Source organism: Spermophilus citellus, assembly GCF_964194105.1.
Source record: "Spermophilus citellus genome assembly, chromosome: 4".
In the NCBI taxonomy this organism is placed as follows: Eukaryota; Metazoa; Chordata; class Mammalia; order Rodentia; family Sciuridae; genus Spermophilus; species Spermophilus citellus.
The window spans coordinates 4,095,086-4,117,381 of NC_138185.1; the positions used below are offsets into that span (position 1 = coordinate 4,095,086).

The 22,296-nt window shown below is 42.9% G+C and overlaps 1 protein-coding gene across 1 annotated transcript; it reads right to left on the reverse strand.

Annotated features, from left to right (window-relative positions):
* Window positions 1-16,368: 16,368 nt before the first annotated feature.
* On the reverse strand, window positions 16,369-18,567 carry LOC308648044 (antileukoproteinase-like). Its single transcript, XM_081292745.1, has 4 exons — window positions 18,447-18,567; window positions 17,644-17,805; window positions 17,100-17,249; window positions 16,369-16,529 (listed from the first exon to the last, which is right to left on the reverse strand). The coding sequence occupies exons 1-4, from the start codon at window positions 18,529-18,531 to the stop codon at window positions 16,525-16,527; spliced, it is 402 nt and encodes a 133-aa protein (XP_081148871.1). The 5' UTR covers window positions 18,532-18,567; the 3' UTR covers window positions 16,369-16,524.
* Between the last annotated feature and the right edge of the window lie 3,729 nt (window positions 18,568-22,296).

Below are 22,296 nucleotides of genomic sequence, written 5' to 3' on the forward strand. Positions count from 1 at the left end.
CCAGAGCAATTAGACGAAAGAAATTAAAGGCATAAAAATAGGAAAAGAAGAACTTAAATTATCACTATTTGCAGATGACATGATTCTATACCTAGAAGACCCAAAAGGGTCTACAAAGAAACTACTAGAACTAATAAATGAATTCAGCAAAGTGGCAGGATATAAAATCAACACGCATAAATCAAAGGCATTTCTGTATATCAGCGACAAAACTTCTGAAACGGAAATGAGGAAAAACACTCCATTCACAATATCCTCAAAAAAAATAAAATACTTGGGAATCAACCTAACAAAAGAGGTGAAAGACTTATACAATGAAAACTACAGAACCCTAAAGAGAGAAGTAGAAGAAGATCTTAGAAGATGGAAAAATATACCCTCTTCATGGATAGGCAGAACTAACATTATCAAAATGACGATATTACCAAAAGTTCTCTATAGGTTTAATGCAATGCCAATCAAAATCCCAACAGCATTTCTTGTAGAAATAGATAAAGCAATCATGAAATTCATATGGAAAAATAAAAGACCCAGAATAGCAAAAGCCATTCTAAGCAGGAAGTGTGAATCAGGCGGTATAGCGATACCAGATTTCAAACTATATTACAGAGCAATAGTGACAAAAACAGCATGGTACTGGTACCAAAACAGGCGGGTGGACCAATGGTACAGAATAGAGGACACAGAGACTAATCCACAAAGTTACAACTATCTTATATTTGATAAAGGGGCTAAAAGCATGCAATGGAGAAAGGATAGCATCTTCAACAAATGGTGTTGGGAAAACTGGAAATCCATATGCAACAAAATGAAACTGAATCCCTTTCTCTCGCCATGCACAAAAGTTAACTCAAAATGGATCAAGGAGCTTGATATCAAATCAGAGACTCTGCGTCTGATAGAAGAAAAAGTTGGCTCCGATCTACATATTGTGGGCTCGGGCTCCAAATTCCTTAATAGGACACCCATAGCACAAGAGTTAATAACAAGAATCAACAAATGGGACTTCCTTAAACTGAAAAGTTTTTTCTCAGCAAGAGAAACAATAAGAGAGGTAAATAGGGAGCCTACATCCTGGGAACAAATTTTTACTCCTCACACTTCAGATAGAGCCCTAATATCCAGAGTATACAAAGAACTCAAAAAATTAGACAATAAGATAACAAATAACCCAATCAACAAATGGGCCAAGGACCTGAACAGACACTTCTCAGAGGAGGACATACAATCAATCAACAAGTACATGAAAAAATGCTCACCATCTCTAGCAGTCAGAGAAATGCAAATCAAAACCACCCTAAGATACCATCTCACTCCAGTAAGATTGGCAGCCACTATGAAGTCAAACAACAAGTTCTGGCGAGGATGTGGAGAAAAGGGTACACTTGTACATTGCTGGTGGGACTGCAAATTGGTGCAGCCAATTTGGAAAGCAGTATGGAGATTCCTGGGAAAGCTGGGAATGGAATCACCATTTGACCCTGCTATTGCCCTTCTTGGACTATTCCCTGAAGACCTTAAAAGAGCATGCTACAGGGATACTGCCACATCGATGTTCATAGCAGCACAATTCACAATAGCTAGACTGTGGAACCAACCCAGATGCCCTTCAATAGATGAATGGATAAAAAAATGTGGCATCTATACACAATGGAGTACTATGCAGCAATAAAAAATGACAAAATCATAGAATTTGCAGGGAAATGGATGGCACTAGAGCAGATTATGCTTAGTGAAGCTAGCCAATCCCTAAAAAACAAATACCAAATGTCTTCTTTGATATAATGAGAGCAACTATCAACAGAGCAGGGAGGAAGAACAGGAAGAAAAGATTAACATCAAACAGAGACATGAGATGGGAGGGAAAGGGAGAGAAAAGGGAAATTGCATGGAAATGAAGGGAGACCCTCATTGCTATACAAAATTACATATAAGAGGTTGTGAGGGGAATGGGAAAATAAACAAGGAGAGAAATGAATTACAGTAGATGGGGTAGAGAGAGAAGTTGGGAGGGGAGGGGGGATAGTAGGGGATAGGAAAGGTAGCAGAATACAACAATTACTAATAGGGCATTATGTAAAATTGTGGATGTGTAACCGACGTGATTCTGCAATCTGCATTTGGGGTAAAATTGGGGGTTCATAACCCACTTCAATCTAATGTATGAAATATGATATGTCAAGAGCTTTGTAAGGTTGTGAACAACCAATAAAAAAATTAAAAAAAAAAGAATTTGACCCCAAATCACAGACAACTAAAGGGAAAATAGGCAAGTGGGGTGACACCAAACCAAAAAGTTTCTGCCCGGCAAAGATGACAGTGGAGTGAAAGGTCTGTCCGCAGATGGAGGAAATACTTTTTTTTTTTTGAAGAGAGAGTGAGGAGAGAGAGAATTTTAATATTTTTTTTTTTAGTTTTTGGCGGACACAACATCTTTGTTGGTATGTGGTGCTGAGGATCGAACCTGGGCCGCACGCATGCCAGGTGAGCGCACTACCGCTTGAGCCACATCCCCAGCCCCATGGAGGAAATACTTTTAAAACACAGATTCAATAAGAGGTTTGTCTCCAACACACACTAGTGACTCAAACAGCTCAATAGCAAGAAAGCAACCAATTTTTACGATGGACAAAGAACCTGGGTAGACATTTCTTATTTTGGGGTAATGGGGATAACTCAGGGGCACTCGAGCACCGAGCCCCATCCCCAGCCCTATTTTATATTTTATTAGAGACACGGTCTCCCTGAGCTGCTTAGTGCCTCGCTAAATTGCTGAGGCTGGCTTTGAACTCAGGATCCTCCTACCTCAGCCTCCTGAGCCACTGGGATTATAGGTGTGCGCCACCGCGCCTGGCCCTGAATAGATATTTCTCAGAAGAAAACTTGAATGGCCAACAGGTATGTGAAACAACAACAAAAAAATGTTCAATGGCATTGATCATCAGGAAAACGCAAAAAACAAAAACAAAAAAAAAATGTCCCCTCATATCCATTACAATGGCTGTTATTAAAAGGATAGAAAATTAAATGTTAGTGAGAACAGAGAAAAGAGAATCCTTGGATACATTGTTAGTGAAAAATATCAATTAGTATAGCCATTATGGAAAAACTGTAGAGAGGTTTCTCACACACTTCAAAGTAGAACTACCACAACACCCAGCAATCTCAGTTCTGGGTATACATCCAACAGACATGAAATCAATGTGTCAAAGAGACATCTGTGCCCCCGTCGTTATTGCAGCCAACATACAGAATCAAACTCAGTGTCCACCAAGCTAAGGGAGGATAAAGAAAATGCGGTATATAACTACAGTGGAATACTATTTGGCCTTTAAAAAGAAGGAAATTCTGGTATTTGCAACAATATAAATGCACCTGGAGGACATTATTGCTAAGTGAAATAGGCTGGCCTCAGAATGACAAATGCCACGTGATCTCACTTCTAGGTGGAATCGGAAGCAGATGAACTCCATGAAATAGAGCACAATGCTGGACACCAGGGGCTGGGGCAGGGGTGGGGATATGCTGGTCAGAGGGTGCAAAGGTCCAGTTAAGTACAAGTTACACTGATACAGCAGGCACAGACTATATATAGACCACCGTTAATAACAACATGTTACAGAGCTCAGGACTGCTGAGAAATTTCCAAATGTTTACATCACACACAAAAAAAATCAGTATGTGAGGTAATGGCAGTGTTACCTTGATTTAACCATTACGCATCAGGTTCATACATCAAAGCATCACATTGTACTTCATGAGTATGTGCAATTACAACTTGTCAATTTAAAATAGAACTTAGAGGCTGAGAAAAGACAAATGAAACGATCTTTAAAGATTACTGATAAGGGGCTGGGGATGTGGCTCAAGCGGTAGCGCGCTCGCCTGGCATGCGTGCAGCCCGGGTTCGATCCTCAGCACCACATACCAACAAAGATGTTGTGTCCGCAGAGAACTAAAAAATAAATATTAAAAAAAAATTTCTCTCTCTCTCTCTCTCTCTCTCTCTCTCTCTCTCTCTCTCTCTCTCTCTCTCTCTCCCCTCTCTCACTCTCTCTTTAAAAAAAAAAAGATTACTGATAAGCACAATAAAAGTTGTTAGTTTGAATTTTAAAAAAGCAAATTGCTTTCTTTACTAGTTTGAGCTTTGCCCTGCCCAGTTGTAAAAATTCTCCCTTTTATGTAATGAATTTCCATAAATGCATATTTCTTTTTAGATATCCTGTTCTCTTTGACTAGACTGTTTATATCTATACCAATACCACACTACATTAATTATCATAACATTAGCATGTTTTGATACCTGGTTTGGCTAGCCTTCATTTTTATACATTTTTTTTTTGAGGGGGGGAGTGTACCAGAGTCCTTTTTATTTTTTATCTTGAGACAGGGTCTTGCTAAATTGCTGAGGCTGGCTTTTAACTTTTTATCCTCCTGCCTCAGCATCCCCAATAGCTGGGATTACCGGCATGCACCATGGTGCCCAGTTGTTTTTACACTTTTGAAAAATTGTATTGGCGCCTGGCACAGTGACACACACCTGTAATCCCATCAATGTGGGAGGCACAGGCAGGAAGATGGCAAGTCTGAGACCAGCTTCAGCAATTTAGTGAGACTCTCTGGAACTTTACAAGATGTTCTCTCAAAACAAAAAATAAAAATGGATTGGGCTGTTGCTCAGTGGTACAGTGCCCCTGGGTTCAACCTCTAGTAACCCCACCCCCAGATTTCATTGGCTCCTCTCAAACTTTCAAACTAGCACTTTATAGGATCCCTTTGTCAAGTTCTTATCAAAAACCGTACTGGGGTCTTCACTGCAATCACATTGAATTTGTAAGTGATTTTAAAAAGACTACCAACTTTGCCATATAGCAGCACCTTCCCAAGCATAAAAGTTATTTTTCCATTTATTTAGTTCTTATTGTAGGCCTTTAATACATTTTTTTATCAATCCATGAAGGTCTGGTATAATTTTTAGATTGATTCCTAGTTTGTAGGACTTGTTTCTTTGATTGTTGACGACTTTTTCTATGATTTCTCACTGGTGATGTGTAAAAATGCTGTAAAATATTGTACAGAACTTATGTGTAACATCGTTGATGAATCTTACTTATCAAAATTATTGAGTGTTAAAAAAAATACCATACAGATGGGCTGGGGATGTGGCTCAAGCGGTAGCGCGCTCGCCTGGCATGCGTGCGGCCCGGGTTCGATCCTCAGCACCACACACAAAGATGTTGTGTCCGCCGAGAACTAAAAAAAAAAATAAATATTAAAAAAAATTCTCTCTCACTCTCTCTTTAAAAAAAAAAAATACCATACAGAAACAACAAATGTGGGGAGCCATTCTGACACGTGATTGGGTGACTCCCGTTAAGGGCCTGAGGCACTCTGGCTGTGTCGGAGTTATCCCGACCCTTTCCTGATGAGAGAGCCCATCCGTGTGGGGGTGTGCGTAATCACTGACCCTGACCTTGGAGTACAGCCCCCCCTCAACCTTCATTGGATGGAATTCTCCCCTGAATCTCTTGTTTCCCCCAAATAAAAGGCTGATCCCCGGCGTGTTCGCTCTCTCTCTCTCCTGCTAGCCCAGAGTAATCCTCGCTGCCCTGCTGAGCGGCTGGAGGCAGGGAAACAGGGAGACCGAGCCGTCTCGGACCTAGCATTAAAATAAGGTACTGTCTGTGTGTTTTATTTTGATCTCTTCTAACTAACTGAATGCCAGAACCTCATTAATGAAACCACTGCGCAGGCCGCGTGGTAGAATTGGCGCCCAACGTGGGGCATTCTGAATTAGTTAGATTGAGTGGGAGCGCGCGCTAAAAAGATTAAGGAAATAGAAATAAAGAAATAAAGAGAAAATAGAGGAAATAAGGAAGATAAAGAAATAAGAGAAAGGAAGAAGTGACATTTGGGTCACAAAAGTAATAAAGAGAATAAAGAAAATAAGAAATAAGAGAAAGGAAGAAGTGACAATTGAGTCACAAAAGTACCAGGAAATATTGAAGGAAAGAGACGTTAATTTACTTAAAATGGGAAATTCTACTTCTTCGGATAAGGAAATGTATCTAACTATTTTAGACAGTATAATTAATCAGAAAGGAAAACAGATAAAGAAAACTCAGTTATTACAATTCTTAAAGATTGTAGGTGAATATTGTCCTTGGTTTTGTGACCAAGAGTCTCCAAATTTACTTACTTGGGAGAAATTAGGAAGAAAGTTACAGAGAGTTTGTCTTTCTACTGAAATACCTGGAGGCATAGAGAATATACAGAAAACTTGGACGGCCCTAGAAATTTGTCTCTTTGAATACATGGACCAGAGTCCGTGGCCACCAGAAGAGCTTCTGAGAGGTATTCAAAGAGCCATTAAGTCTATTCAAATGGAAAATCAGCCTGAGGCTAAATTAATTTCCTTTCCTTTGAGCCGTTTTAAAACAAAAGCGCTAGGAGCTAAAACAAAGGTTAGAAATGTGCAAGCTAGCCCGCAGACAGATTATACAGAACAGCATGATAAAGAAGAAGCATCTCTAATCTTGGAGAGCCCTCCAGAAGTGGTAACCAATCTTCCTGGAGAGGAAAATACAAAAGAAACTCCTAGCGGGGCTCAGGTTTCTTCTCAGCCACGTGAGTTAGAAACCCAAATTCCAAATGGCGATAGTACAGAGTCTGATAGCAGCTCGCAGTCTGAGGAAGAAGAATTAGACATAGAAACTCAGGACTTAGAGAGAAATTTTAATAGATTGCATTTAGCACCACCTGCCCAAGCCCTAAAAATTCAGCCGATACCTGCTAGGAGAACCAAATTTAACAGGTGTGCTAAATTAAAGATGACTTTTCTTACCCCAGTTCAGCAAGGTATTAAGAAGGCTCAAGAAATGGGGGAGGATACTACTGGTTTTCACCTCTTTCCAGTTTTTGAGCAAACTGATGAGCAAAATCAGAGAGTTAGAATTCATGCTGTAATTCCATTTAAAACTATCAAGGAATTAAAAAATGCATGTGAAACGTACGGCCCAAATTCGCCTTTTGTTCAGAGTCTGATAGAAAATATCTGCTCACAACCCCTTCCTCCTAGTGACTGGGTTTTTTTAGCCAGATCTTGTTTGAGCGGGGGAAATTACTTACTTTGGAAAACTTACTGGACTGATTTTTGTAATGAACAGGCAGAAAGAAACAGAAGACAGGGCATAGAAACGCCAGTAGCGATGTTTTTAGGGACTGAAGATTTTGCTGATTTAGAAAGACAGTTAAATTATGATTTTGTAGTGTACAATCAAATAACTGATTGTGCAAAACGTGCCTGGAGGCAAATTGTCCCCAAGGACCAGTCCAATTTAGTTCTTACCAAAATCAGACAAGGTGCCAGTGAGACTTATTCAGATTTCGTAGCCCGACTATATCAGGCTGCGAACAGGTCCATCGGAGACCCAGGAGCTAGCGAATTTATTGTTAGACAATTGGCTTTTGAGAACGCAAACAAAATTTGCCAAGATGTTCTCCGCCCCCATCGTAAGAAAGGAACAATTTCTGAGTATATTCGCTTGTGTTCTGACTTAGATTCCACTCAGTTGCAAACGGTAGCCTTAGCAACAGTATTAAAGGAAACTTTGGGGCCACAAAATTCAGTTCAGAAGTCCCGCAGCAAGTGTTACGTTTGCGGAAAACCCGGTCATTTCGCCTACAAATGTCGCCAACGCAAATTTAGGTTTAGGGCTCCATCTACTGGCGATAATAGATATTACAGGACTCGGCGCCACATGGTTGATTCGGGTGGCGCGGATGAGCCCGCCTTCTCGCCACAAGTATTTCCTCCTAGCGAGGGGACAAAAAACTTCCGTTCGGCCCCTCCCCGGGCCCAGAAACAATATGGGGAGACGTCGCACAGTGTGACGTCACTAGCGGCGCCGACCAGGACAGTCCGCGATTTTTACCAGAGCAGAGACATAAATCACAGACAGTTTTCTTAGGACCTTCAGAGACAGTTGAATTAGATCCTGAAACGGGACCAACACAAATCCCTACTGGGATTTTCGGGCCGCTTCCTGAAAATACTGTAGGTTTAATTTTGGGGCGTAATAATTTAAAGGGAGCTATTAAAGTAATACCTGGTGTGATAGATTCAGAATTTAAAGGGCAATTATATGTTACTGTAAGATCCAATTATGCCCTAAGACTCACCCCAAAGGATATTTTTGCTCAATTAATATTATTGCCTTGTGTCTCAGAAAGGCACCTGCCGGCAGATTCAGTTTCTAAACCGCCGGACAGAGTATATTGGTCCCAGTTAGTGCGACAAGAACGCCCTTTATTAAAACTTAGAATTAATAATAGAAATTTCCTAGGAATAATTGACACAGGGGCTAATAGTTCAATATTGTCCAGCCGATTTTGGCCCAGGACATGGCCTCTACATACAGCCTCAGCTAATCTAGAAGGAATAGGAAAAATTTCACAGCCTGCTCAAAGCGCCAACTATCTCCGTTGGGAAGATTCTGATGGGAACAGTGGAATATTTAAGCCTTATGTGTTAGAGTCTTTACCAGCTAATCTATGGGGAAGAGATATACTAGCCAAAATGGGACTGCTACTAGTCACCCCAAATTCTATAAGGTCAGTTGAAGAAATTAATCAAAGGTATTTTCCTGGAGATGATAGGAAAAACTTTCAGGAGAAATATCTGTTTACAAGCCAGTCTACACGGCAAGGATTAGTAAATACTTCAGGACAAAATTTTTATTAGGGGCACTGAGTACTTCCCCGATCCTTAAAACAGCTGAAAAAATTACGTGGCTCACAGAAGAGCCTATTTGGATTTCTCAGTGGCCCATCTCAGGGGAAAAACTTAAAATAATTCATAGATTAGTTGAGGAACAACTTCAGGCTGGTCATATTGAACCAACACTTAGCCCTTGGAATACACCTATTTTTGTTATTAAAAAAAAGTCAGGAAATTGGAGATTATTACAGGATTTAAGGACAATAAACCAGGCAATTCGGCCTATGGGATCATTACAGCCAGGACTTCCCTCCCCCACAGCCATTCCTTTAGATTACAGCTTGATGGTAATAGATTTAAAAGACTGTTTTTTCTCTATAAGGTTACATCCTGAAGATTGTGAAAAATTTGCTTTCACTGTCCCAGCAGTTAATTTTAAGGAACCTGTTAAAAGATACTACTGGAAAGTCCTCCCTCAGGGAATACGTAATAGCCCTACCCTATGTCAAAAATATGTTGATCAGGCAATAGATCCCATTAGAAATAGCTTCCCTGATACATACATTATTCATTTTATGGATGATATATTATTGGCCCATGCTAATTCAGAAGTACTTTCAGAAATTTTTACTCAGTTAGAGACCTCACTTACAATTATGGGTTTAAGTGTAGCTCCTCAAAAAATTCAAAAGGTATCTCCTTTTCAATATCTAGGTCAGATAATTCAAGGGAGTACAATCCGTCCTCAAAATCTTCAGATAAGAGTTAAGGAGTTACGTACCCTTAATGATTTTCAAAAACTATTAGGAGATATTAACTGGCTAAGACCATCCTTAAAGTTAACTACTTCTGAGTTAAGTCCTTTATTTCAGATATTACAAGGAAATCCTTCTCCAACCTCTCCACATCAACTAACTTTGGAGGCCAAAACAGCCTTAAGGAAAATGGAAATTGCAATTAAAAATGCACAGCTTACTAGAATAGATCCTAAAAAAATAATATATTTATTAATATTTCCAACTGAACATACCCCAACAGGAGCCATATGGCAAAAATTAGGAGTTATTGAATGGATTTACTTATCTCATTCCCCTCAAAAGACATTAACACTTTTTCATGATTCTACAGCTCAATTAGTGATTAAGGGTAGAACTAAGATTTTACAATTAATTAGATCTGAGCCTGATATCATAATTATTCCATTTTCTGTTCAACAGACTAATTGGCTTTTTCAAACTTCTAGTTCATGGCAGATAGCTTTTACAGATTTCCCTGGCCAGATAGATAGCCATTATCCTCGTGATAAGATTGTACAATTTGCATCATTAACATCACTTATTTTTCCAAAGATTGTACTTTCCCATCCAATAGAGAGAGCTTTATCGGTGTTCACAGATGGTTCCAGCTCTGGTAAGGCAGGTTTCTTCAGCCGTGTTCATACAGAGGTAATACAAACTTCTTATACTTCAGCTCAAAGGACAGAACTTCAAGCCCTGATTTTGGCCTTAGATTATTTTTCAAATAAACCTATTAATATCTATTCTGACAACTTATATGCAGTCAGAGTTACCAAAAATATTGAAACCTCAGTTATTGGGTTTACTTCATCACAGGAGTTATTTGAATTATTTCATAATTTACAAAAGACAATACTAATGAGGAAGTACCCATATTTTATTGGACATATCCGAACACATTCTAGCCTCCCTGGACCTTTGGTTACAGGTAATGATAATATTGATAAATTAGTAGCTTTTTGTCAACAGATGTCTTCATATGACTGTGCCCTAGCTTCCCATTCCTTGCATCATCAAAATGCTTCTAGCTTACGTAAAAAATTTAGTATTACCAGAGAACAGGCTCGTCAGATTGTAAGCCAATGCCCTAAGTGTGTTATTTACACTCCATCTCTGCCATCAGGGGTAAATCCCCGTGGTTTAAAACCAAATCAAATATGGCAAATGGATGTAACTCATATTCCTCAATTTGGTAAGCAATGTTATGTACATGTCATAGTGGACACTTATTCTAGATTTATTTTTGCCACAGCACGTACTAAGGAAAATACTCAACATGTAATTTCTCATTGCTTAGCAGCTTTTTCTGTTTTAGGGTGTCCTATGCAGATTAAAACAGATAATGCTCCAGCTTATGTAAGCTCTGCTTTTCAACAATTTTGCCAAGAGTTTCAAATTAATCATAAAACAGGAATTCCTTATAACCCCCAAGGTCAAGCCATTGTAGAACGAGCTCATTTATCTATTAAACTTCAATTACAAAAATTAAAAAGGGGGAATAAGATAATGACTCCCCAAAATAGCCTTAATCATGCCTTATTTGTTTTAAATTTTTTAAACTGTGACACAGAAGGTCACACTGCTGCTGAGAGACAAATGTCTCCCTCGGTGACAGGCCCATTAGACAGAGTTCTGTGGAAAGATTTACAGACTGGTCAGTAGAAGGGCCCAGATCCGGTAATATCATGGGGCCGAGGGCATGCTTGTGTTTTTCCAGAAGGTGCTTTCCGTCCCATCTGGGTGCCTGAACGTGCCATCAGACATGGAGGAAATAGAACCCAGACTCAAGCGACTGAGGATAGACACGGAGGAGCCACAACCCAGAAGGAGGAGATACCGGAAAAAGATGAAGAAAGACCAGATTGAACCAGCTGAGAAGCTGATTTCATGGAAAGATGTGAAGAAATTGACAACCCAGGCTTCCCAAATACTTCGACGCCTAAGAAAAAACAGGACACCAGTCTTGATGGTAGCGACAGTAATTGCCCTACTGGGCTGTCAGGTAAAAGAGAATCAAATAGACACTTATTGGACTTATTTCCCAGATCCACCCCTGGTACACCCAGCTGTGTGGACTGGAGAATCTATTCCAGTATTTACTAATGACTCATTCATGATGGGAGGATTTACAGATACTCATATTACTCCCAATCATGTGACTAGATTTAATTATTCTGGCTACAGTGCCCAATTACCTTTATGTTGGTCACATGATAAACATGCTGGCTGTCTGAAAGTATCATTCGAAGAAAAGACAGCGATTGGTAAACCTAGACTGACAAATAATTCTATTTATGGAGACTTAAAACCTAATACTAGATCAATAATTAAGATGGGACTTTCCCATAACAAGCCAGTCATTTCTGCAAAACCTCCACCGGTACCCCACTGTCCAAATAGTTCTACAATTGAAATTGGCACCTTTCCTAAATGGATGAATTGTGTAAATACCTTTCCTGTACTACATAAGGTGTCTAAAGCTAGTGGGTATATTTTAGATTGGTCTCCAAAAATTGATAAGAGACAATTACGAAGAAATTCTGCTATGACACCTACAGGATTTGTTAGTAATATTTTGACTTATAGTGAAGGAGACATTCAAAGAGATATTTGGCGTTTAATTGCTGCCTCAAAATATTTACATTTTACAGATAAACCTTTACCAAAATTTGTTGGCAAGAACTGTAAAGAGGGATCTTGCTATGGCCTAAGAGCCTGTGTCCAATCTCCTTATGTTTTAATTATTGGAAATGTAAAAGTTAGATGGATAGATGATAGATATTTTGTTACTTGTAATAAGTGCAACCTAACCAATTGTATTTCTAGGTATAATGGAGGAAAAGGAGTGCTGATACTTCATCAGCCCTCTTTTGTTTTATTACCTGCTAATATTTCAGAGCCATGGTATGCTGATGCTGGTTTACAAGTTTTACAGCAAATTCATGCCCAGCTAACAAGACCTAAACGTGCTATTGGAGTCATAATTGTTGGTGTCTTAGCACTGGTCTCATTTATTGCCTCAACCGTCTCTGCATCTCTGACATTGTCTCAGAATATTCAACATACAAAATTTCTTAATAATTTAGCTCAAAATACTTCCAAGGCTCTGCGTAATCAAGTAAATATTGATGAAAGGATTGAAACTAAATTAAACGCCTTAGAGGCGACTGTTATTAACATTGGTAATAAACTTTCAGCCTTAAAATTTAAGGAAAGGCTTAAATGCCATGCTAATTATAAGTATGTATGTGTTACAGCTGCCAAGTACAATGCTTCTCTCTGAGATTGGGAAAAGGTTAAAAACCATTTATTAGGTATATGGCAAAATAGTAATAATAGCTTGGATATTCTGGAACTTCATCACCATATCCAAGACATTCAAAATAATAGAGCTGATTTTTCAGATCCTTCTTCTTTGGCTAACCAAATATTGAAAGAGTTAAATGGATTCAACCCTAAAAATATTCTTAAACACTCCACTTGGTACATTATTGGATTATTCTCTTTGCTGTTAATTCTCTTTTGTATTGTAACTATAGGATGGCGAGTCCTCCAATCAAAAATCCGGGGACTCCAGAGAGTGAACCGCCGCCTCATTGTTAAGAATAAAAAGGGGGAATATGTGGGGAGCCATTCTGACACGTGATTGGGTGACTCCCGTTAAGGGCCTGAGGCACTCTGGCTGTGTCGGAGTTATCCCGACCCTTTCCTGATGAGAGAGCCCATCCGTGTGGGGGTGTGCGTAATCACTGACCCTGACCTTGGAGTACAGCCCCCCCTCAACCTTCATTGGATGGAATTCTCCCCTGAATCTCTTGTTTCCCCCAAATAAAAGGCTGATCCCCGGCGTGTTCGCTCTCTCTCTCTCCTGCTAGCCCAGAGTAATCCTCGCTGCCCTGCTGAGCGGCTGGAGGCAGGGAAACAGGGAGACCGAGCCGTCTCGGACCTAGCATTAAAATAAGGTACTGTCTGTGTGTTTTATTTTGATCTCTTCTAACTAACTGAATGCCAGAACCTCATTAATGAAACCACTGCGCAGGCCGCGTGGTAGAAACAAAGTCTGCAAATAACATCTGTTTTGCACCATCCTCCCCCATGCTATATACCTTCTTGCTTTGTCTTATTGCATAGTTTTCACTGTCTCAGACATTGCTGGGAGAGAATAGTGATCCTTACTGTTTCTGACCTCAATCACAATTCCTCTGAAAATTCAGCTCACTGTAGGTTTTTTTTTTTCTTTTTTTAATATTTATTTTTTAGTTCTCGGCGGACACAACATCTTTGTTGGTATGTGGTGCTGAGGATCGAACCCGGGCCGCACGCATGCCAGGCGAGCGCGCTACCGCTTGAGCCACATCCCCAGCCCTCACTGTAGGTTTTGCTATAGAGTTTCATTGTGTATGTGTATTCATTTGTATCCTTAATTTTAGGAATTCACACTCACATTGAACTTTTTTTTTAAATTTTATTTATTTATTTATTTATTTAGAGAGAATTTAAAAATATTTATTGTTTTTAGTTTTCGGCGGACAAAACATCTTTATTTGTATGTGGTGCTGAGGATGGAACCCGGGCCGCACGCATGCCAGGCGAGTGCGCTGCCGCTTGAGCCACATCCCCAGCCCCTCACATTGAACTTTAAAACTCTGATGAATTCTAATTTTGAATATTTTATTTGGGATCATTGCTGTGTTCACAGAAGACATGGGCGCATAATTATCTTTTTTCTCCAGCTGTATTTGGTTGTAGAATACAATCTTTGGTGTACTTCTATTGCAGCATAACAAATTGCCCCAAAACTTAGCATCTTAAAACCATAAACCTATGTCACAGCTTGAGAGTCAGGACTCCAGGAGATGGAGTCTTAACTTGGTGGTCCTGGCTGAGGTCAAGTCCAGCTGTCCGCTGGCCTGTGGTCATCTCAAACCTAGAATGGGTCTGAAGAATCTACTTGCAAGTTCAATCGTGTGTCTGCTGGTGGCCCTGGGCCGTCATAGGCTGTTGACCAAAACCGTCGTTCCTCACCCTGTGGGCCACTCCCCAGATGGCCTGCCTTCATGACATGACAACTACAGTCCCCCAGAGCAAATGGTCAAGGAGAAAGAGCCTGCTCCCCAAACGGAAGCTGCGGTTTTATCACCTCGTCTCATAAAGATGCTAACTGTCATCTGTGCAATATTTCACCATAGAAAAATGTGGGCGGGACTACACGAGCCTGTGAAGGAAGTGTGAGCATCCCCGAGGGCCCACGTGGAGGGTGGCTTCCTCACCCAGAGAACATGTAAAAGGGTTTTCTCTCTCTTTGCCTCTTCGCTGAGTCAGCCAGTTTAACACACCCGGTCGCTGCCCTTGGAGATCTGATTGAAAGCGTAACCCGGCCCACTTTCTGCTTTGAGTATAAACCTTGCTGTTTGACCTCAGGTAGCTTGGTTTGGTTTTTTTTTGTTTTTTTTTTTAGGGCTTTTATTATGAAAAGTCTCCTTTCCCTGGTGCATTATAACTATACTTAGTAGCGGGATTCACTGTGCCATGTCCGTCCTTGCACAAAAGATTTGACCCATCTCAGTCCCCAGTGCCTTCCCCTTCCTCTCCCTCCCGGAGCCTGAGCTGCTGGCTCCAGCTACCGGTCTCCTTCTGCCTGACTCTGCCACATCACTTTTTAAAAAAATTAGTGCACTATAGTTGCACATAATATTGGTGTTCATTCTGATATGATCAAACAAGCATGGGATATAATCTGATCCACTTCAGAACCCACTACTTCCCTTTCCCTCGCCTCCTCCCTCTCCCTGTTTTCTCCTCTGGGTCCTCTGTTCTTCGTCTTCCTTCTGTTTTTTATGGTTGTTTTTTTTTTTTAGTCCTTTGTGGATATACATCAAGGTGAAATTCATTGTTATTTTAAATCAACATTTTCCCCCTATTTGCCTCACCCCTTACCTAACAGTCTGGGAAACAAGACTAACATTTTTTTTTTCCAATCCCAGATTAAATTCTCATGTCCTTCACTGCCCACAAGAATTTTTAAAAATCCCCAACCTGGGAACTGGGGCACTGACTTGTTGAGGACACCAGCTGGCTTTGAGACCCAAGTCTACCACAGTCCAAAGAGCACAGAGAAACGTGGAGCACATCTCTGCCTGCTCCCTGGCTCTAGAAGCCTGGTCTGCTCATTCCCATTCAGATGGTACTGACCACCAGTCACTCATCAACATGATCACCATGGCAATATTCTTTTTAGGGGGTGGGAGGGAGTACCAGAGGTGAAACTCAGGGGCACTCAACCACTGAGCCACACCCCAGCCCTATGTTTTATTTTATTTAGAGACAGGGTCTCACTGACTTGCTTAGCACCCACTGTTGCTGAGGCTGGCTTTGGACTCGCGATCCTCCTGCCTCAGCCCCCCGAGCCGCTGGGATTACAGGTGTGCGCCACCTTGCCAGGCATCATGGCAGTATTTTTATGTGAACACAGAAGAAATGATGTCTTGGGAAAGAGGAGTGAGAGATTCAAACTCATTCCAGCAGGCAACGTGAGGCCATGATGTGCAGAGGGATCCCAGGATGTACCTTTCAATGCTCTCAACACTGATAAAGTGATTTTTTGTTGGCACTTTGAAAAAATGACATTTAGGAGCTAAAGTCATTTCTCCAGACACCACAGAGCCAGCGCCGGGAGATCCATGATAGAAACTCCCAACCTCATGATGGGCTCCCGGAACCTCGAGCCTCCTCCTTCCTCTCCACATCTCCAGCAGGAAACCAGAAGGGTCCCTCAGTGCCACCCAACCTCAGTGAATCACAGAAGCAAGTTGTACACAGAGAAATAAGTTTATTTACTTATTCACTCATTAACCTATCTCCCGAAAGCCTCCTGGGTACTAAGTGCTTGCCAAAAGGAGATATGGGTGGAGGAGCCAAGTCCTCACCACAGAATCCCACCTGGCAGCAGAAAGGGAGTCCCCACACCACACAGATTAGGAACCCAGAGGCACCTCCAACCGGCAGGAATCAAGCTGTAAGAGAAAAGCAGATAAGACCTTCAGTGTAGGAACAAGACACATCATTGCCACATTGTTTCCTGTAATGAGGCCCCTGAAATAAAAGAAAACAGCAAGGCAGTAGAGTTGAAAGAGTTTTGGTGTCAGGAGACTGAACTCAGGATTCATTTCACTGAAAAACTCAAACTCAGAGTTCGAACTAGATCACCCTCAAACCCCACGGATCCTTCGGGCCTGGACCCTGGACACGGTGATGTAAACAACCTGAATAATTAATCCTTAGTGCCTAGGGTGCTTTACCAAACACTGTCATCTCCATCATGCTCTCTTTTTCAAATAAGGAGACTGACGCTCAGAAAGTGATTTGCCCAGCTCTCACCTGGGCTGGAATAGAATCAAATCCACAGGTGGTCCTGGGAAATCCTTGCCCCGGGACCCACGGAACAGTGCCCTTGAGGGATGAGGGAGTCCCACAGAGGCTGTGCTTGGGGTGCGGGACTCCGGCCCACATGGCTGAACCCCCCCCCAGGGTGGAAGCTGGGAGGCTGCAGGGAGGGAGCGGACCAGCCCCAGCCCCCTCCTTACCTCTCACTGGGGAAACGCAGAGCTTCCCGCACATGCCCAGGCAGCACTTGAAGTCCCCGTCACACTGGCTGTCCGTCTCACAGTGGTTGGGGGGGTTAAGCATCATACACTGACCCTTGACCACTGGGCACTTCCCAGGCTTCCTCTCCACTGGTGAGGGCAGAGCCACATGTCAGTCTGTACCTTGGACACCCTGTCCTTCTTCTCGACCCAACGTCTGCTCCTCCCGAGCCCCATCGAATCTCCTTCCCACGAAGGCATCCCCTGGAGTAGCAGCTGGCTCCCCTCCCATCCTGCCCCCCGGTTGGTGCAGGTGACCAGCTGTCCAGTGTTGACGGGATGGGCAGCTTCCAGGGGGGTAGCTATCTGAACGCCCTCATGGTGGCCTGGGAGATGGATCTCCTGACAGGCCAGGTGCTTCTGCCAGGGGCTAACTTCCTGTGTGGAGAGTGTGACTGACAAAGAAGGAGGCCTGGCAGGAGCCCTTCCTCCAAGCTGTGCCCCTAGGCACTGGGTCTCCAAGCTCCCTCCTCTAGCAGCTTACCTGGTCTGGACACGGCAACAGGATCTAAGCATTTGGTGCCACAATAATCAGGGCAACATCTCTTCTTCTCCGGACACTGCCAGTCAGTCCGGCACTCAGGCTCCTCATATCGGAAGCACCGGACTTGTGGTCTAGCAGGGCAGGCTCCGGCTTTCAGAGATTCTAAAGAGAAAGTCAAAGGTCAGGAGAGGCTGGGTGCTCGGGGCGGAGCCATCAAGAGTCTCCTGCAAAGCACCACTTCCCAGGAGGAGAGACACTCACCTCAGTGGCTGTCCCCAAGTCCAAAGGGAAATGCCCTCCAGAAACAGCGGCAGGTTTGAACAAATGAGGTTCACAAGCAGAGGAAGTCACGGACCCAAGAAGAAGGCAAAGGATGATGGAGATCAAGAGACAGAGACAAAGCTGGATGGAAGCAGCATGAGAGATGATGAGAATGAAAGTCAGAGACAGAAACACGGAGACTGAAGACCAGGAGCAGAGAGAGTCAGCAGCACCAGGGAGTTGGGTTCTTGGGATTGGATGGCCATGGTGTTAGAGCGTAGGAGAAGGTGGTGGAGAGCAGGGAGAGAGAGAAACAGAGGAGGAAGACCTGGGTGACAGACGGCTGGGTGCACAGAGCATTTCCACACGCTGGGAGTCACACGAGACCTTGGAGCCCAGACAGATGTGTGACCAACCCTCAGCGAGGTCTTCAGAAACTAAGTTGAGAGATCAGAGGCTAGAGAGGGGGACATTCCCACACCATCAGGAGCCCCCACCTCTGAGGCTTCAGGCAAGATTGGGCCAGAGTAACTCCAACTCACCATTTCCAGAACCTTCCACAGCCAAAGGAGCCAGAGTTCCCAGGGCAAGAAGCACCACGAGTGGCAAGAGGCTGCTGGACTTCATGGTGCAGGCAGGTGGCTCTGAGAGCCAGCGCCAAAGCTCACTGTTTATACCTTTGCCAGTGGGTGTGGCCCCCAACAGAAGGTTTTGGCTCCTCCCAGCTGCTGTTGCTCTGGCAGGAAGCTCAGCCAGAGACCAAAAATCATGAGACCAGGGAGATGGCAGCCCTTTCCTGTTTCAGACGGGACTCTGAGACCAAGAGAGTAACCATCAGAGAAGAGGTTGTCACCAGACTGATAAGGAGGCCGTTGGGGACGTCTGTCTGAGCCTGAGCATTGTGAGGAAGCAGCCCATTAGTCTTGCACATGGAAGAGGGCGGAGAGGTCGGCTGCGCTCCCTGGACCTGGAGCTGAAACAGGAGACGTGGACGCTCAGCTGAGATTTGTGCAATACACCCCTAGTTCTGACATTTCTGGACTCTCTCAGATTGTGAAAGCACCCTACTGATTGCTTAATGAGATTTCTTTCTCAAAAAATGCAGATGACGCATCACCCAACCAACAGATATTTCTTTCCCAAATTATCTGTACCGTTACATCCGCAGAGTCTGTTCCATGACTGAAACGTGGAAGCCACTCACTAAATACGTGAAACAAGCACTGAGAAATCCCTACCCCCAGCAAATTTCTTTGGAGTTCAGTTTTCCCACCTGTTGAGATGGGATGATTCTAACAAGATGGTCCTCTTCAGAGACAAAAAGATGAAAACTATGGAAGAACTCTGAAAAGAATAAATTAGTCGTGTCCTTCATCACTGAAAATAGTCAAAATGAATCTAAGATAACAGGACAAAGCAGTGTGCCAGTCTCTGTAATCAACATTTAGCTGGGGTTAATTTGAGATGATAGAGGGATGCTTCTTGCCCCAAAGTCCTACAGATCTCAGGTGACAGCAAAAATAAATAAATAAAAAGCTGCCATATACCTAACCCATTCTGTGCTACCCTGTCGGCATAGACTTCCTCTAATTATCAAGACGGTGATTGCTTTCTGTAGAATCCAACCCCAATAGCTCTGACTAAAATCCACTCACTTCCACCACCCAGGGGACAGTTCAAGTCCTCTCACTCAACTCCCCTACTTCCATTCTGTTTCTCCTATTTTCCTCAGTGCTCAGAGAGTGTCTGGGTTTTCATATTTTTTATTTTTTTGCTGGGGGGATGGGGGGCAGTTACCAGAAATTGAATTTAAGGGCCCTCAACCACTGAGCAACACCCCCAGCCCTATTTTATATTTTATTTAGAGACAGGGTCTCATTGAGTTGCTTAGCAGCTTGCTTTTGCTGAGGATGGCTTTGAATTCGTTATTTGAACTCGTGATCCTCCTGTCTCAGCCTCCTGAGCCACTGGGATTACAGGCATATGCCACCATGTCTAGAAAAATATTTGTTTCTACAAGAGAGAAAAAGGAAATTTCAAAATTAAAGGAATATATATATATATATATATATATATATATATATATATATGAGAGAGATTGAGAGGAGAGAACACTATAACTAGAGTTTTCTATCTGCAATTGGTGGATGGATAAAAACCAACTCTTTCTCATCAAAGAGCCCTGTGATCAATTAGCAATGCCTTCCATGAAGATAACCAACCCTGACATTTCTGTTATTGGCTCAATTGGCCATAATCTTCAAATTATAGAATATTGAGATCCTTCATAGTTTATCTAGAGCAAGGAGCAGCAAATTACAGTTTCTGAACCAAATCCAATGGGCTTCCTGTTTTGTTTTTAATATTTTTTCATCGTCAATGGATTTTTATTTTATATGTGGTGCTGAGAATTGAACTCAGGGCCTCATACATGCTAGGCAAGCGCTCTATCACTGAGCCCCAGCCCCAGCCCGGGCTTCCTGTTTTTCCTAAATATTTTATTGGAACATAGCCAAATGTCCATTAATTTATGAAATATCCATAGCTATTTTCCCACTACAATGGCAGACTTGAAATCTTTGCAACAGAGACCTAAATATTTACTCATAGCCTAAAATATTCGATGTCTCGTCCTTTACAGAAATTTTTTTCCTGTGAATCCCCAGCTTGCAGTCAAAGGGACAGAATCCCTCAGGAAAAGGTACAAGCCCAAAGTTGCATCATGAGTTAATTTCACAACACAAAACTGAGCTTTTCTAAAATAGGTGACTCAGGTGCTAGTCCTCAAAGCCTGTTTGGTGGTGGACACTCCCCCTCCTAACAACCTCTTAAGCTGAGATTGATTCACTGCATCTATACGACACACTCTCAATGGCCTTCAACTAAACCATATGAACTCATTCATCCCACAGAAATCATTTAACAATTTACAACGTGCCTGGTACTGTACCAGGCCCTGCAGCTACAGCAAACAACACACAAAGTCAACACCACACGGCTGCTAAAACCCTGAACCTCAAAGTCAGGCTCACCTGAGTCGAAGGAAAATCACTGGACCTCTCTGAGGTTCAGTTACCCCACTGAAAGTGGGAGTGTCGCTTCTTCTTTGTCTGAAGGCACCATGTCTGGGCCTGTCGGTGCAGTAGACATTGCTTTGTCACAGTCAGGTTCCTGTACACACAAGAGACACGGGGCGCTGTCAGGCTCTAACCACACTTTGTCCTTGGCTCTGGACCCAACTTGAGCTGTCCCATTAAAAGCTTGACAAAATCTGACTCCATTCCTACCCTGGTTCTGCTTTTTTGGAGAATCCTGACTACTATGGCCTCCTGGCCCCCACAGTGCCCACCACCATTTATTTCAGGCCAGTCATTCATTACTTGGGAGGATGCACTGTCCTTCAGCTTTTGAGTCCTGGCTTCCAATTAGTATCTCAGGTCTGCTAGCGTGTCACCCATGTGAGGGCGGGGAGAGGAACCCTGCAGCAGGTGTCTCCTCGTGCACATCAAGTGGCAGCGGAGATCCTGGGCACCTTGGAGGGTCTGCACTCTCCTCATGAGTGTCCACATGCCGCTGGGGGAGCAACATTGCACAGAATTTTTTAAATTTTACTTATTTATTTATTTAAATTAGGTATATATGACAGCAGACTGCATTTTGGTTCATTGTACACAACTGCAGCACAACTTTACATTCCTCTGGTTGTACATGAGGTAGGGTCGCACCATGTGTGCAGTCATACGTGGACCCAGGATAATGATGTCCATCTCATTCCACTGTCTTTTAAACAGGATTGTTAAACACCATAATAAGTCCAAAGAGACTGCAGTAGAAGGGGAACATTTTTTAAAAAAAAATTAATACCTCTAACAACACCTCTTTGTTGTTGCTGCTGCTTTTTGATTTGAGCAAGGGGCCCCACATGCTCTCTCTGCCCTGAGCCCTGCAAATCCTATGTAGCAAGCACTGGAAGTGGGTGGGCGGGGCAGGGGGGCTCAGGGGTGAAGTGAGAGGAGCGTCACATTTGCATAAGAAAAGTCCTTCTCTCATCCACCCAGGCTCAAGAGTGACCCCGAGAGCACAGTTCAATCAGAAGGTGAAGAATTAAAAAGAAAAAAAGATTTCAATTGTGAAGACCTATTGTTTGAGAGCCACTGGCTAGGAAGCCTTGGGGAGGAGACAGGAGCAGCTGCACACCCCCCAGGAGCCTGCAGAAGGGGTGACTACGGGGATGTCAGCAACGGGTGGAGGGGTGGGGGGGAAACCCCACAATGGGGGGAAAGGAGGACAGGCCTCAGCCCAGCTTGGAGGGACCCTACCCTAATGGCACTGGTGGTCCTGGCTGGCCTTAGGCACTGGGGGAAACCATTTTGAGGGCGATATTCCAAAGCA